At 36.1% G+C, this 15,357-nt stretch overlaps 1 protein-coding gene across 8 annotated transcripts in view; it reads right to left on the bottom strand.

Moving 5' to 3' along the window:
* Positions 672 to 15,357, bottom strand: part of NRCAM (neuronal cell adhesion molecule) — a 145,418-nt gene continuing 130,732 nt past the window's right edge. For 7 of the 8 annotated variants that reach the window (XM_021384947.1, XM_021384948.1, XM_021384949.1 and 4 more), the window contains 3 exons: positions 14,314 to 14,445; positions 12,738 to 12,816; positions 672 to 3,022 (listed from right to left, as the gene is read on the bottom strand). In XM_021384947.1, the coding sequence (XP_021240622.1) occupies positions 2,785 to 3,022; positions 12,738 to 12,816; positions 14,314 to 14,445 (449 nt within the window). In that variant the 3' untranslated portion in view covers positions 672 to 2,784. Of the gene's footprint in view, positions 3,023 to 6,960; positions 10,948 to 12,737; positions 12,817 to 14,313; positions 14,446 to 15,357 lie in introns of all 8 variants that reach the window. The other variant, XM_021384946.1, reaches the window with a different exon arrangement.

The following is a 15,357-nucleotide window of genomic DNA, read 5'->3' as shown; positions in this document are numbered from 1 at the left end:
CTGATTCAGGGACTGAATCCCTCTTTTGAGCACTGTGGGCAAACACCAACCTTCTGATGTATTTCCTGACACATCTGTGCCTCTTGGAATCCACAGCTCTCCTGCAGTCCTGTCAGCAGAGCAGCTCCCCTCCCGCCCAGCCTGTTTCCACTCATACACAGAATAGACAAGATATGCAGAGAGCATTGCAATGGATTTTGTATACTGTAAGAGGTGTTGTTTCAAATCCCCTCAGTTCATGTATAACTAAATACCCTGTTTAAAGATGCTCAGAATTTTGTATGCCCTTTAGACTTTAGGATCCTACCTGAAGGCTCTTAATTTGGAACGAACGTTCTTATTTCCTCTTATTCACACATGTATGGACATGACTGTTTCATTTTTTTTTCTTCAAAGAAATGTGACTAAATAAAGCATCCACGGAAGTAAAATGGAAACTGCAGCAGATTTCAATGGCAAATAAAATCAGATAAAATTCACTTTTTTTTTCAAAGGGTTGCATGTAAAGACCTGCGATATTCCATAAATAACTTGGTGGCAGTACATATAGTCCTCTAACACCATGGTAACAGCTACTGATAGAGTTGCTTCATGCTTTTTCCTACTTTGAGTTCTTAACTAGATGGTAAATCAGATGTGATTTTTACTGCTAGTGTAAATAGAACAAACAGTGAAATTTTAAAACCACATTTATTTTTAATACAAAATCTGTTGCACTATTACAGAAGTAAGCCTGTATGTTTACCCCCACATGCACAGATCATTCAGCATCTACAATTAAATAAAATTATATTCTTTTTTTACCAAAACCATTGGCAAATCTTAAGAAATCTTCTCTTTGTGCTTTGTAGTCAACGTTTGTATCACTCACTTCTTGTTTCGGTTCCCGTTAAGAAAACTGATCAATAGAAAGCTCTGAGGTGTGAAAGAAGCTTATGACAGCTAGCATACACTTGTGAGTACTTCAGTTGTACCTTACCTACAATATATACATGGATGCTGCGAGGTGTGCTGTGATCTGATGTAATGCACTGGCAAAAGCTCTGAATGGTTCAGTTAGGAATCTGCAGTAAGAAAGCAGAACAGTTCACTATTTTGTTGTCACAGCAAAAAAAAATTTAAAAAAATTATCTTGAAGTAGATGCCTTAAAATACCATGCACACCATTGGCTATAGTACTTCTTACACAGTACAACATCAGCTTTCTTGTTTTATTTGTTTGTAACACCTAGAAGCATATAGCACCTACATTTTAAGTGTATTTACAAATTCAACAAAATATCTACATATAAAAAGCTTACTTAAAATTAAACTTGATGCAAGTTATGAAAAACCAATTTATTGGCAAATGAAACTGAGCATTCCTTCAACCATAGGTTGTTATAAAAATTTATATTTGGAGGTAAACACTTGATTGATATTGTATGCGAGAAAATAATTTTGTAACTGATAATGGTAATCCTTTACCACTAAACCATAGGAGCACTTGTCAGATTGAATTCTGCAGTTGTGAGCGGTAACCCCACACTGCTTCGGGGTGTAGGTAATTCCAAAGCTGCCGCACTGGTCGGGCCGTGACACAGAGGGAAACGTGCTCATGCTGGTGGAGCTGGCTGCCTTGGTTTTTAACTCTTTGTTTTACAAGAGCTTATTCTTTTCTGTGTAAGTAAGTAACTTAATTCTGGTTGCTTGTTTATTTGTCTTAAATAAATCTTCTGAGGCCATGAAAACCTGTTGTGCTGTAACTGTCTAGAAAATGTTTAAAAGGAAAAAAAAAACCCTCATATTCTCATTTGTGCAATTTAAAACATTTAAAATGTACTAATTTTCAGCACAACAGCTTCATAGCACTTTTTTTTTTAACAGTTTTTACTTTGTGGCAATGATAGTAGTCCGCTAATCACAGTTTACTGCACCAACTGATTTCATAGTACAGTGCATTATGGAATGCATATCGTATAAAGGCACTGAATGTATTTTGCCCTGTGTTTTCTGGAATATTTTCTCTCATTTTTAAGTTTTTCTTTCAGTGACTGTACAAATTCCAAAATGCATTGCAATGCATATCTTTTATACCCTAAAATCAATCCGACGTGTTTTGATGTAAAAAATAGAACACTGTACTGCTGTAATACTTGATAGATTAAAAAGGCTATAAAGTAATAGGAGCAAAGAGCAGATAATAGGGTCTCATTAAGCATCAGCAAATGCAAGTGTCATACTAAAATCATTTAGCAATTATATACTGTACATACTGTTCCTAACTGTCTTGCAAAAAGACATATGATAGCTAGACATTAAGTCACCAATTTCACAACAATGTCCACAAAGACATTGAAGTTCTATATAATACTACTATAACACTCTAACAATGAAAATGGAATTCATACCCAGGGATTTGGCTGAGGACCGCATAACAAACTGTCCAACCATGATTTTATAGTGAACATGAGATTGTGAATTGTGTAGTATCTTTTTTCATGCATCATACTGTATTTTCAACAGGAAACAAAATTGTAAGTCAATGCTATTTTTTTGTGTCATTTCCTTTTTTTTAAAAAAGTAAGAAAACCCAACTTTCAAACAAAATTTGAGTTTTGTATCTTGATTCGTACTACCATACCACTTGGTGTGTCATTATACCATAAAATTGTATGGACCGGCATGTTCTCATAGCATAAACACTTTGAGGTGGGGAGCTTTGTTACCTGCATATTCATAGTACGAGAAGGAGGATGTACAAGTGCAAACAAACAGAAAACACAAGGGAATCAAGTTCTTTGATTACACAAATGAATTCATGGCATTTACAGGAGAAGGAGCCTCAGAACTTTCATTTCCTTCTGCAGGTTCTTTCTCTTTTTTACCGCTGTATTGTCCAATAAAGGAGCCATCCTCATTGAACTGGCCATTTACACCTTCTCCATAGTCAACTAAACTATCATCACTGTCTTCTTTTTTCACAGTTCTGTCTGACGGTGTCCGGCTTCCTTTTTTTAGAGGTTTATGGTCCTCTGCATCACTGGAGACACAAACAAACAAATGAAAGGAATCAACCGATGTACCGTTTTGTAAGGCAAAATCAGTCATGCATGCAGAGTTTATAAGAAGCACGTGTGCAACCCTATAATCCTTTAGTAAACCCACAGACATTGTAGAGGCGAATCGATATGATGCAGTTGACATGAATGCATGGTGTAGTGATGGTTTAAACAGAGAATGTCTTCAGTGGAAGGTGGGTTTTTTGTGGTTTTCTATTTTTATTTTTTTCATCGTGCATGACTTTTCAATGGTAAGACTTGTGCCCTTGCCTTGGAAGCAATTTAGATGCAACTGCAAGCATTAAGAAGGGGGTTGTAAAGTTACCAAAAAAAAATTATTTGTTCTTCAAAGTAACAAGGTTCTGATGTGCTGTGAAGTTAGTCTGTTAAACTTCTTAATTTCTTTGATTCCTTCAACACGAATGAAGAATGAATTTGGTTAAATGGAATATACTGATTTTCTTTACTAGTACAAAGAAAATAACAGTGCTGCATTTCAAATAATTTGTTACATAATGCAGGCCAGACTTACAATTTTTAATCTTACCTTTCAAGAGACCTACATATTCCATTAAAAGGGTGCAGAAGAAACAAATGAAAATAGCCTAAGAAGAAAAGCAAAGTCCATATCCTGATAGTGATCAGTATTTTATCAATAATAAGTTGCTTTTAAAATTGCTAAAATGTTTACTGCATACAGGTAAATCAACAAATTCAGCTTACAGTAGCTACAACTGAGCAGTTAAGAGCATGCTTAGGTTTTTTTTTATAACTTATGAGGTCAACCTCCCTATCTCAATCCGTAACTGATAACATGTTCAGGCAATGATGATGATGATTTGGAGCACAACAGGAAAAGGAAAGAAAAGAAAGGCAGGAATGAAAGATCCATTTAGCAGAGTACTGCAGTCAGTGGAAAAGCTGCAGCACCACCAGCATCCCAAACAAATCTGTAGCTGTGGTAAGCCTGCATTTTGTGAAACAGATGTAGCTGGGCTCTTTTCTTAATCCTCAACACTGCACTTCAGTCTCAAGATGAAGATTTCAGCAGCAGCTCCAAACCATTTCCAACTAAAAAACACTACTGGCAGCTGCACTGCTGGGTGCAACTGTCTTAAACTTTGTCTTAAACAAAACATGTGACTTTATATAGGTATCAACGAGCAAATGATTTTTTTTTTCCTTAACAACATCCATCTTAAGGAAAATGTAAATAAACATCTATAGAATATCAAGGAAATGAAAATATGTAAAATTTACATTATAAGTCTAAGTATACACTCAGCAAGCTATTTTAACTGTGTAATTCCTATAAACAAATACTTTAGATTGTCCAATAATGTATTTGCTTTCCTTTTCCTACTGAATATCTCTGAATATCCAGAAATGTCACAATCAAAACATTATAGCAGGTCACAGATTATAGAGTTAGCTGATAAATGCTCTATTGAGAAATATTTCAGCATTGAAAAAAAAGCCACTACATAATTTTCCATCAGACTGGTACTGTTCATCTCAACATCCTTTTTTTACTTTGGAAGACTCCAAGTTTTCACATTCTAAAAGAAGGACAGCTCTAATATGCATATAACTTTTTTTTTTAATAAAAAAAAGGCAAACAACAGGTTTTATTTTCTAAGCATACACAGAAGTGGTAGGAACATACATCTTATTAAAACCTTCATGTTAAAATTAGAACGTACAGAGGCCAAATACACTTGACTGTATTGGCTTGACTTTGTTTTTAGTTATTGCTGTGCATGTGGCATTAGGATAAATATCTGATCATTGATCTTCTGTGCTCACCGCAAACAGATAGGTTATTAACACTGAAATGAATTCTGCTCCAAAATGTCAGTCATCCAGCAGCAAAGTGCAAATGTTTATGACACTGCAAACATGAGCGGATTACAAAGACAGATCATTTTGGAAGGAACTTGTATGTAAAAGGTTAAATAAAGAATAGACAATTTAAAAATCCTAAATGTGAGTCTCCTAGTCAGACAGAAAAATATTTTCTTCATTGCCCTTCTCTGAGGCCAACAGCCATTAAAAAAGTCTATAGAAAAGCAATGAAGACCAGACCCTCACACTGAATGGTACCAGGTCCTACTCCCAGAGAAAAATGACCTGCAGTGTTTAACGACTTCTCACTAATAGCATTTAGTAAAGACCAGTGCTTCATAATTGCTTATGCTGTAACATGTAGAAATGAAAACAAATTAAAAATGCATTTGCACCCTATTCCAACTGGTCAAGAAACTGTGAACATTCTAAAGCATGATCCTAACCAGTGTAATTCACTAGGCTGGAAGTATTAAGTAAGTAAATAATATACCATCACTGTATTAAAAATATCCACATTTCAGACACTTTTGTGTTTAATCCAATAAAAAACTCAATTTTAATTTACAACTTTGATAAATATGTGTATAGAAACATTTGTGTTGATTTTGTTGGTTTTTTTTTTTTTTTTTGCATTTATGGAAACAAAATTTATTTATAAACCAAACAGTAAAGAAATAATTACACAGTTGGTTGCATTCTGTCTATGATTTTTCTAGATTTTAGTAAGGATACAGATTCTACTGTCTGTATAATTAAAAACAGACAGAACTGCAGATTTACCCAGGAGTATACCTCCATGGAAGTTGGTGCTGGTATAAGAGCAGAGTTACAGCAGATGCAAAATCAAATCTGAACCTGGGGATTCTCTCCTCTTTTGCACAAGAAAAGTCCAGAAAGATGTTCTGCCAAGACTCTGGCAGTGAAAAAAGAAGAGGGATTACCCAAGGTGCTTTCCTCTCCTTTCTCAGGGAAAGGAAACACGTTGAATGGGGCCTTGATTCTTTGTCAAACTGGATTATAACTCTTGTATTAGATGAACATAGTGTTTTGCACCCAAAACACCAGAGTGAAAGTGAAAGAAAGGGAGGATAGAAGAGTAAACAAAGAGGAGAGAAAGAAAAAAAGGTGAAGACATCAATATTTTGGACAGCACTTTTGTAACCCTGGGTGTGCAAAACAGAGAAGGGACTCTGGCACTCTGGGGAAATGAATGGGTATTCTGTGTGCTGCCAAGAGGCAAACTACAAAAGCCACCGAGTTGTCTTGTTATTAATATTGATGCCCAAATAGTTATATAACACTTTAAGCTTTAGACTATATAATATTGCAAAAACACATTCAGGTCAGAAAATTTGTTACAGTATCTGCAAGATTTTCTAATCTTGTTTATGACTGTTCATAAAATTAGACCAAAATGCAACCAGCACAGATCGCACTTTCTTTTAGTTTCTGTTTGTGGTTTTGCTTGCTGGCTTTTAAACTTATCAAGTGTAATATCTTGAACTGATACAGAAAGTATAAGTTGGGTTAACTAAAATTACAGTGGAAAATTTAAGAAGTATTTTGAAATGTGTCATGTATGCAGTCCCTACAGTTAACAGTGAGACAATAAATACTGGAAAGGAACAAGAGATGAGAATGTACCTGAATTTTATCTTTAGATCAGATGATCATGAAATGAAGACTAGGGACACATTGTCTATTTGTTGTCTTATACATAATTTCCACACTACTAGCTTTTTAAGGATGAAAGTTTCTCAATACAGACTGAAATGCACCCATCATTTTGATATGTACCAATATGCATCAGGCATTTCAAGCCATTTCAACAAGAACAGTACATTTGATAGTAAGGCAGACTCCAAAACTCTAAATACTTTTCAGAGATGATTGCTAATACATGTTTCTTTTCCCTCTTAGTTTTATGAAACACACAGTAAACTTGCAGATTACGATTAAGAGAGATGAAGCACGGAGGTAAAAATAACGTGTAAATGCAAAGTACAAACTTATTTTAAAAAAAAAGTACTTCCATTTCACAAGGTCATCAGTTATTGAAAGAAATATGTACCTTGTAATCTCCTTTCTTCTTTCAACTTTTCAACTTTTCTTCCTTAGATATGGGCACATGCAGCAACCAGTCAGAATGGGGAAGACAGTATTACGATGCCTCTGCAGTCCAGCAGGCAACTAGTTCCCACTAAACTTTGCCACACTCATGGACATGCAAAACAACTCAATATATGGTTAGCAATATACTACGTTTCCTTATAGCACAGCTGTCAGATGAAAGGCAACACAAAACAAACAAAATGGGTAAAGTAGTCTGGGATACTGGATGCAGGAAGAGGATGACAAGGAAGAAATTTGTTGGGAGTGAATTTCTTGTTTTGTGCCTTCAGGTCAACAGACCAGAAGTATTTAAGTATAAGCACACATATAAAGGCACAGAAGTTCATTACACCATGGCTTTCCTGTAGATTCCTGGACAACCTCTGATCCAATGACTAATGGACGTCTGCTCCCACTCCTAAATTGATAAGAGATCCCGAGGACCGTGCAGATGATACTTTCCCCTATACTCTTATGCAAATAATTCAGATTTCAAAACTTTGTACTATTTCCAATCTACCTAAGACAAAGGTACATCTATCTTGGTTTTTTTTCCTGAGCAGATTTTCCTGAGCATGTCTGTAATCTTCAATCTTGGCAGAAGCTGCAAAAACTGAAGATTATGTTCCTGGAAGCAGGCTGAAAAAGTTGTTAGCCTAAGAATCTGTTCTACTCCTAGTAAAAAGTTGTAAAGAAAAACCTGCTTGAGACGAATTTAATCAAACTTTCCACCCTTGCTATTTCTGGAGGAAAACTGTACCAAGGGAAAACAAAGAACTGATTTTAAAAAGTAGGTGACACAGATGCTCAAGAATTAAAATAAGAACCATCAAAAAAAGCATGCATGTGTGAATGAGGACACAGTAAGATCACTGCCAAATCCAATCAGACTATTCAGAGACACGAAGCCTCCAGAGGCAGTCTACTGACATCATCTCAAGTGCTAGAATGGATCAACCTTATAGTTGTTGTGAGGCACAAATCATTGCTAGGTCCCCGTGGAAACAAACCTAGGCTGCAATAAAACTTCTGTAAGTACAGCAGAAAAAAATACCGTTGTATTTACAAACTATATCCTCATTGTTAGTCAACCTAGATAAAGCAGGAAGACTAATACGTTACTTATCAGCCTCAGAATTCTCCACTAACCATTTCCAGAAAGTCTCCTATAGCGTAGCTAGGAATTTCTAGAAAAAATAACATGTCAAAATGACGAAGAAAAGAGGCAAAGGAATTCAACAAAATGTGCAAATATCCTGTGTAACCACACTAGCAGTCCTGCTACTACAGATGCCTTGTCCTGTTTGATCTTCCTTTGCGGACAAATACACTGGGATATCATGTAAGAAGAGATGCAAAAAGCTCTATTTTCATAAAGCTAAATAAGAAATGCGTGCCTGCAAACTCTCTCCACCCTGAATCAACAGATCTGTAGATGCCAGTTATTCCTAATCTCTCTTCATTTACGACCCAGGACGGAAATTTAGGTTGATTTATATAGCTGCACTGACCTGAGCAGGAGCTCTGTATAGTCTTTATTTTAAATTTAAATAAATGCATTTAGAATACTTGTTGTACTTCTTGTAGTTTCTTGGTGTAAACATGTCCAAAATTCACTGTTTTTTCCAACTGAGAAAACCACTGGGATTGTAGTGAAATACTTCTAGAGGAACTGTGCATGCCACCAATCACAGGAACGCTGTACATCCAGTCAATCTGTGGTTCCAGAAACATCGATGTTTCCGAGAACATTATGTTTTTCCTTCATTAGATCAATATGGTAGAAAATACGCTATTTTCTGCAGTAAATATGCTCTCAGAAGAAGAAACATCATTGAAGACTGCAAAATTTCAAACAAGTCCAAGTCACTCCAAGAATATTGGGAATACTAGAAGCTGAATGTGACAAAAACCTCCCCTATAACTTCTTTAGAAAATCATAACTAGCAATTAAAATTTAAGTCATTTAATAATTTAATTCTTATTTTGAAATAACACATTTTCGAAGCATTGGCCTTGCTTATCCAGAAATATTGAGTTTATTCAGTATTTCCATATTTTTCAGTCTCCCCAGTTCCTGAGAAAGGAAGCTATTCTTAGCTATTCTTAGAAAGTTCCTCTTGATGGTCTCGTGTCCCTCTGAAGACGAGATGTCCTTTCACAGCTGGAATGAAAAGATTGCGAGACCTTGTATTTTCCCTTTCCTCCTTTAAACTTTGGAGGAGAACGCAAGGAACTTAGAGACTTGTGAGGATAAGAAAACGAATGGTCAAAAGAGCGTTTTTTTTTCATCTGATGTAAGGAATGTTTCTGTTCTGCAAAGTCCTTCATGATCTGGACCAAGGATTCACCAAATAGCTTGCCACCAGTGTATGGTAAAGACAGCAGCTGGCATCTGAGATCTAGCGATGAGGTCCAAGGACGTAGCCAAATAGCCCTCCAGGCTACTGTGAGGCATGCCATATTTTTAACTGTGAGTCTAAGAGAATCCTCAGCTGCATCATGGATAAAATTAGCTGCAAGTTTACACAGTCTGCGCTTCCTCTGTATGGCACCAGATGGGACCCATTTTCTTTTGACTCTGGCTTGTTCTTCCTCCAGCCATACCAGTAATGCTCTAGAAGCATAAGTGCAGTAGATAGACACTCCAAGCTGGGCTGCAACCAGCTTGAAAGACCTCTTAATTTCTTCCTCAATCTTTCTATCAGTAAGATCTTTAGGGAGAGCATCCATATTAGCAGGCTTTGAAAGCACAGAATCACCAGTAATCAATGTCCTGTCTACCTTAGGCAAGGTCCCCCACAAAGTAGCTTTATCCACTGGAAGAGGATACAACTTACGTAGGATTTCTGGGGCTTCATGTTTTGCCTCAGGATTACCCCAAATCCTACAGATGAGATTTTCCACTGTTGAATGGATAGGAAGTGCATTATCTATATTGCCTTCTTCAGATAAGATAGGCATTTCTTCTGAAGGGCATTCACCTTTGGAAGTTTTCAGCATTAACACTCTTTTAATGTGCTTGAACAGATAACTCTGATGCTCCATGCCAAACTTACGCACAGCATCTGGTCCTTCTTCAACTTCTGTAGGGGATTCAGATGACACCTCTTCATCTTCAGTGGATGAATCAACCTCCAAAGCCTTGTAAGCCTCAATTTTCTCCTTCTTAGAAGTGGCTTGATCTTTTAAACACTCCATATAGTCAGACTCAAAAGTTTGGGAACTGCTCCCAGTTGCTTCTAGAGGAACCACTGGAACTTCTGTAATTGGTATCCTCGGATGCTTTACTGTGTGGGACCTAGTCTGTGCCACAGAAGTTATACTTTGTCTGGCTGCTGTGAGTGCATCCTTTAAGACAGTAGCTAGCTCAGGCAAAATTACAGATTTTATTAATGAATTCTTTTCAGATTCAGAGAAATTAGTAGTAGCAGAAGGTCTTACCTTCCGGTGGCTGGAGCTCTGGGTGTCTTCTGAATCTGAGCTGTAGTCTGGGGTCTGGCTGAACCGGTGCTGTAGAGAAGAATGCTGCCTTGCCAGTGAGCCATGAATTGAGTTGCAGCTGAGGTGTTGGTGGAAAGGGGGTGGATGTCCTGCCAGAGAATTTGAGCCCTCATCCAAACCCATTATCTGTTGCTCAGAAGCATGACGTCTAGAGCCATGCCTGCATTTCCATTTGTCTGACCTCTTTTCCTCTTGGCAGAGGTAAGCAGAGACAGAATTAGCCCTTCTAAGCTCTGAAGACTGCCTAGCCTTCCTGCTGGAGCAGGAGGTCTCTGATCTGATGTTGGAGTATTGATCCCCTGACCTTCTGAAGAAGTTGGATCTGTCAGATCTCACAGACTTTGCTTTGGTAAAGACAGGGTCTGCTTCAGAAGAACTGGCACAGCTACCTTTTCTTTTCTTTTCCTTGTCCATTTTCTTTCCTGTCCAAGCAGACATGGACCTGAAGTGATGAAAAAAGTTCAAAATACTCGAATTTCTAAACCTTTCAAAAATCACATTTTTGTTCAAGGGAAACCCTATACCCTTTTTCCTCATAAAAGCACTGCATCGTGACCAGTGCCATGTGAGACAGACAAACTGGGAACTGAGTGACTGCAGGGATGCTGGGCTGCAGAGAGGGTGCCAAGATATCTTCTGTAATCTGACTGGTTGCTGCTGCTGCCCTGTCTCTAAGGAAAAAAGAGGAAAGCCCAATATAGACTAATTACACAGAAATACATTTTAAAAAGGATTTTTTGCATGGTAAATAGGATGAGCATATGAACATGTCTGAAAGCTAGGCATGCAAATGTCCATTTTCACCAGATAAGTGGTATACAAATAAAATCATTTAATAAAACACTACGTGATTCTATAGATTGACTTAAGTCTCTTCAATGTGGAGACAAATTCAAATTATGCTCCAGGTCACACATGAAAGCAGATTTCAGTAATTTTAGTCTAGACCTGAGAAAACATATATTCAAGTCACATAATTTGTACAACTATGTACAAGGGCCAGTTTCTGCTGCTGAAAGTTCCAAGTACTGAAAAGCAGAGGAGCAATAAATGAGAATGAAAAATGGACTGAACACGAAAATTTATACAGTACTTATTTACATCTGCCTCCAAACACTGCTTTCCACTACTGCTTTTATCAGCTCAATTTGATTAGTACATATGCACTTAGGGCTGTAATAAAATGGCACACAAAAATGATTAACCTAAGAACAGAGTAGAATTGTTTTTTTAAAAAAAATCAACAAAGAACAAACAGAAACTGCTCTTTGGTATTCAGAATTGGAAATCTAATGCAGTCTGACTCATATGCACATTTCCCTTACATGACAAAGCTAAAGCAAGAGAATTTTTCTTGAAAAAACTGTTTTTTTTTTAATGCATGTAAGCTGAAAATTTTCAAAGTAATGAAGGGTTTTTACAATAGTTTTTAACACAGGAATACATTGTAAAATGCATTATAATACCCAAGTAAAATATAACAGCATAGATATATCTAGAAACTAAGAATATTATTTCAAAAACACCAAATAATATGCTGCTGTTTTACTTAATAATCTACACTCATAGGAATGGACTTGCCAAAGCATGTTTCTTGCGATGTCAGGAGATTCAGCTAGACTACTTTTAGAATAAAGGAAGAGAGTCAAGAATAAGAGCTGTGTTGCATGCTTTGAAGCTGCTTTCCCTATTTCTTGCACGGAAATACATGGAAGGAAGACGTTTTTTTCCAGTAGAACATTCCCTCACCTCCATGTTTAAGGTTGCTGCCTTGTTATTAGATGAGGTGTTACTGTCAGTGGCATTTTAAATGCATTTGTTTTCCAGTCAGTGGAACACAAGACTGTCTTTATTAAACTTCAATTAGAAATGTATTTTCAAAAAAAATAAAGTCAAATGTACCCTAACTGAAAGGACAAAAGCGCACTGTATCTGATATTTTAACTACCTGAAACATGGGTTTATAAAAAAAGATTCCTCCCTTTGAGACAACTGTGCTTGATTCTGGATTTCAGTTTGCATTGGTGGCTTATTCTGAACTCCCAATTATTTAATCTTGGATTTTTTTTTTCTAATAGCATAGTTGAGGTGTTATCTATAGTTCTATAAAACAATGGAAGCAGAACCTTTCTTAACACTGAAAAAAAGTTTCCTTTGAAATTGCTGGTGTGATATTATATAAAGTACGTGTGATATGAAGAGTGAACACAACAAACCGCACCAGTTGCTCACCTGTATTCACCGAATGTTCCATCATCTTCCTTCATAGGCTGTATTTCTGGATCAGCATGTGCATCCTCTTTTTCCTTCACTAAAATATTTGAAATAATAGTTTTTATCATTAAACTGCAAGGCTAGAAACCTTAGGACCTTAATTTCTCAAACTGATCAGATTTGGCTAGAATATGGTTTGAATAAAAATCATTGACTGAACTGGAGCTTTAGACTACTACATGTTTTCTTTTGAAGGAAAAGATCTGTTAATTAGTTACAGAATTTTATCTTAAGTCAAGTACAAAACACTGTGTCATCCTGAATGAATAAAACTTCTTTCTTTCATTTCAAACTAAACATTTGTTAAAAAAAAATTACTGAAATATTTTATTTTCTTATGTTATTAGCAGAGCTATTGTTTATTGAAATCTGAATATACGCGTTCCGTATTGCCTCTTGATATTCCTCCCACATAGACTGATAAAACAGAATCAAGTTCACTTGTATTCACTGCTTGTTTCCTTCTGCTTTCATGTCATGCCCCAACAATGCAGTAAAGGTATTGCAATAGTGTCTCCAGGAAATTTTAAATAGCATTTGAAAAATATTTATATTGGAAAAGAATAGGTTTGGTCTGTTCATTATTTCTTTTCTTCCTTTTCTATGACATGATCAAAAGTAAAGCAAAACCACATAAACCAGAACCTAAATTTAAGACAATCTTATCTCTTGCACATCCCTGTTACAGTTTGCATTCACTAGTAAGAATCTTGTGTTAATTTTTGCATGTAATTTGTCTCTATGCAATTATGCGGCACAGAAACCTGCCAGTATCTGAAGAGATAAATGTTTACAGAAAACATATATTCCTATAAATTAAGACTGTTGTCAGAGTGAATAATATACTGGTCAATAATTATCTTCATCATGGTTCTTCTCTGTCTTTACATTTCCTTTTTTTCTGGATATTATTCTAATCCTTACCTTGTCCAGCTAATACAGATATATAATTCAATATATTACCTCTTATCTTTTATTCTGGTCATTTCCACAACTAATTTGTACATCATCAGTTTATACACTGTTAATTAAGATGATATGAATCATTCCTCATGAGAACTCGTAACACCTTGAAATGAATCGGGCTGCTATAATTTCATACTAAAATAACTGAGTGCTTTTTTATAGCCATCAGCAATCTGAAGATGACATGCTAAAATGAAGACAAAAACAAGTTAATAGCAGTTCTAAATCAGCTCTTTCTGCTGGGTTAAAAGACTAAACTTGGGGCGTGCAGTTCTGGCAGGATCGCCAAGTATCTCAAACAAAGCTCAACCCTCTTGAAAGCATTCATGTAGGGTAATAGAAATCCTCCAAGGATGAGTGAGATAACTCTTCTTAGGGACTGAAGTTTTCTAACAGTAGGCAGATTGCTCCCAGTGAGCTTATCAAATGATAGGACTGATTTCTCTTATATACAATGCAATTGTGTATAAACTAGCACCAAATATAATTTCTCTAGTAAACCTGAGATCTGTCTTAAATGGATTGATCACTAGTAGATAACTTTCACTTTTACTGTTACATATCATACCTGGATATTTGCCACCTTTATTCCTCCTTATGAAGCAAACAATCAGTAAAATCAAGATAAGAAGAGCAACAGCACACATAAGTCCAATGAACCATCCTTGAGTAGCAATATCTACCTGCCGACTTGCCATTGCTGGAGAATAGAAGAAAAACATTATGAGAAGTTTACCTGCACTAAAATTCTATGTTAATTAAATTAAATAATAGTCAGTATACATCATTTATTAATTAAGGAATAACACTTGCAAAAATTAGCACTAAGAAAAGCAGTAGTATTGTATTTTGTGAATATTTTCATTATTTAAAATGTTTCCAAGGAAAAGTGCACAGCACTTATTTTTGAATATATAAGAATTCTGCCAACTTTTTCCAATATTTAGGCTTAGCAACTATTTTAAAAATATGTACACATACTGTATTGCTTTTCACAAATTTCAGAACTACTTTCAACCATTTTACATTAATTAAACAACTGAAAAAAAATTGCAAATTGTAATTCACACAAACACTTAGATTGCATTACTGAAATGAATAAGAAGCCAATACTCATTGGCTACTGCACACCTATTAGTCAGAAACGGAAACATGGGTCATTCAAGACCATAACATTCAATTTCAAGTAGAAATCAACAATGAAGCATCCTTTAAAGCCTTATTAAGCATAATGTGCTCTTCCTCTCCTCAAATGCATACACCATCCTAAAATTTATCATGATTGCCATAATTTAGCATTAGTGAGGACTTAACACAAGGCAGTTGGGAAGCTTTTCCTTGGCACTGTTTCTCTCCAAATGTTGACTCTAGTTGGAAAATAATGTAAAAAATAATGAAACACTACAATCACAAGTGAGGAAGGAAATTATCTGTGTGGTTTGGTGGCTGGAACTCTCTTACTCTGTGTCTCCAACATGGTACGAGGATTTTCCTGGGTAACCTTATTTTCTAATCTCCTATTTGGTAACACACTGGCCAGCAACTAGCCTTAGGATTTCCTTTTGGGAGAAAGTGGGAAGGGTGAGAGGAGTTGGAAATGCGGACTACAGAC

Source organism: Numida meleagris, chromosome 1 (assembly GCF_002078875.1).
Source record: "Numida meleagris isolate 19003 breed g44 Domestic line chromosome 1, NumMel1.0, whole genome shotgun sequence".
In the NCBI taxonomy this organism is placed as follows: Eukaryota; Metazoa; Chordata; class Aves; order Galliformes; family Numididae; genus Numida; species Numida meleagris.
Note: the sequence above shows the minus strand (reverse complement) of the source record. Positions and strands in the feature narration are given on the sequence as shown.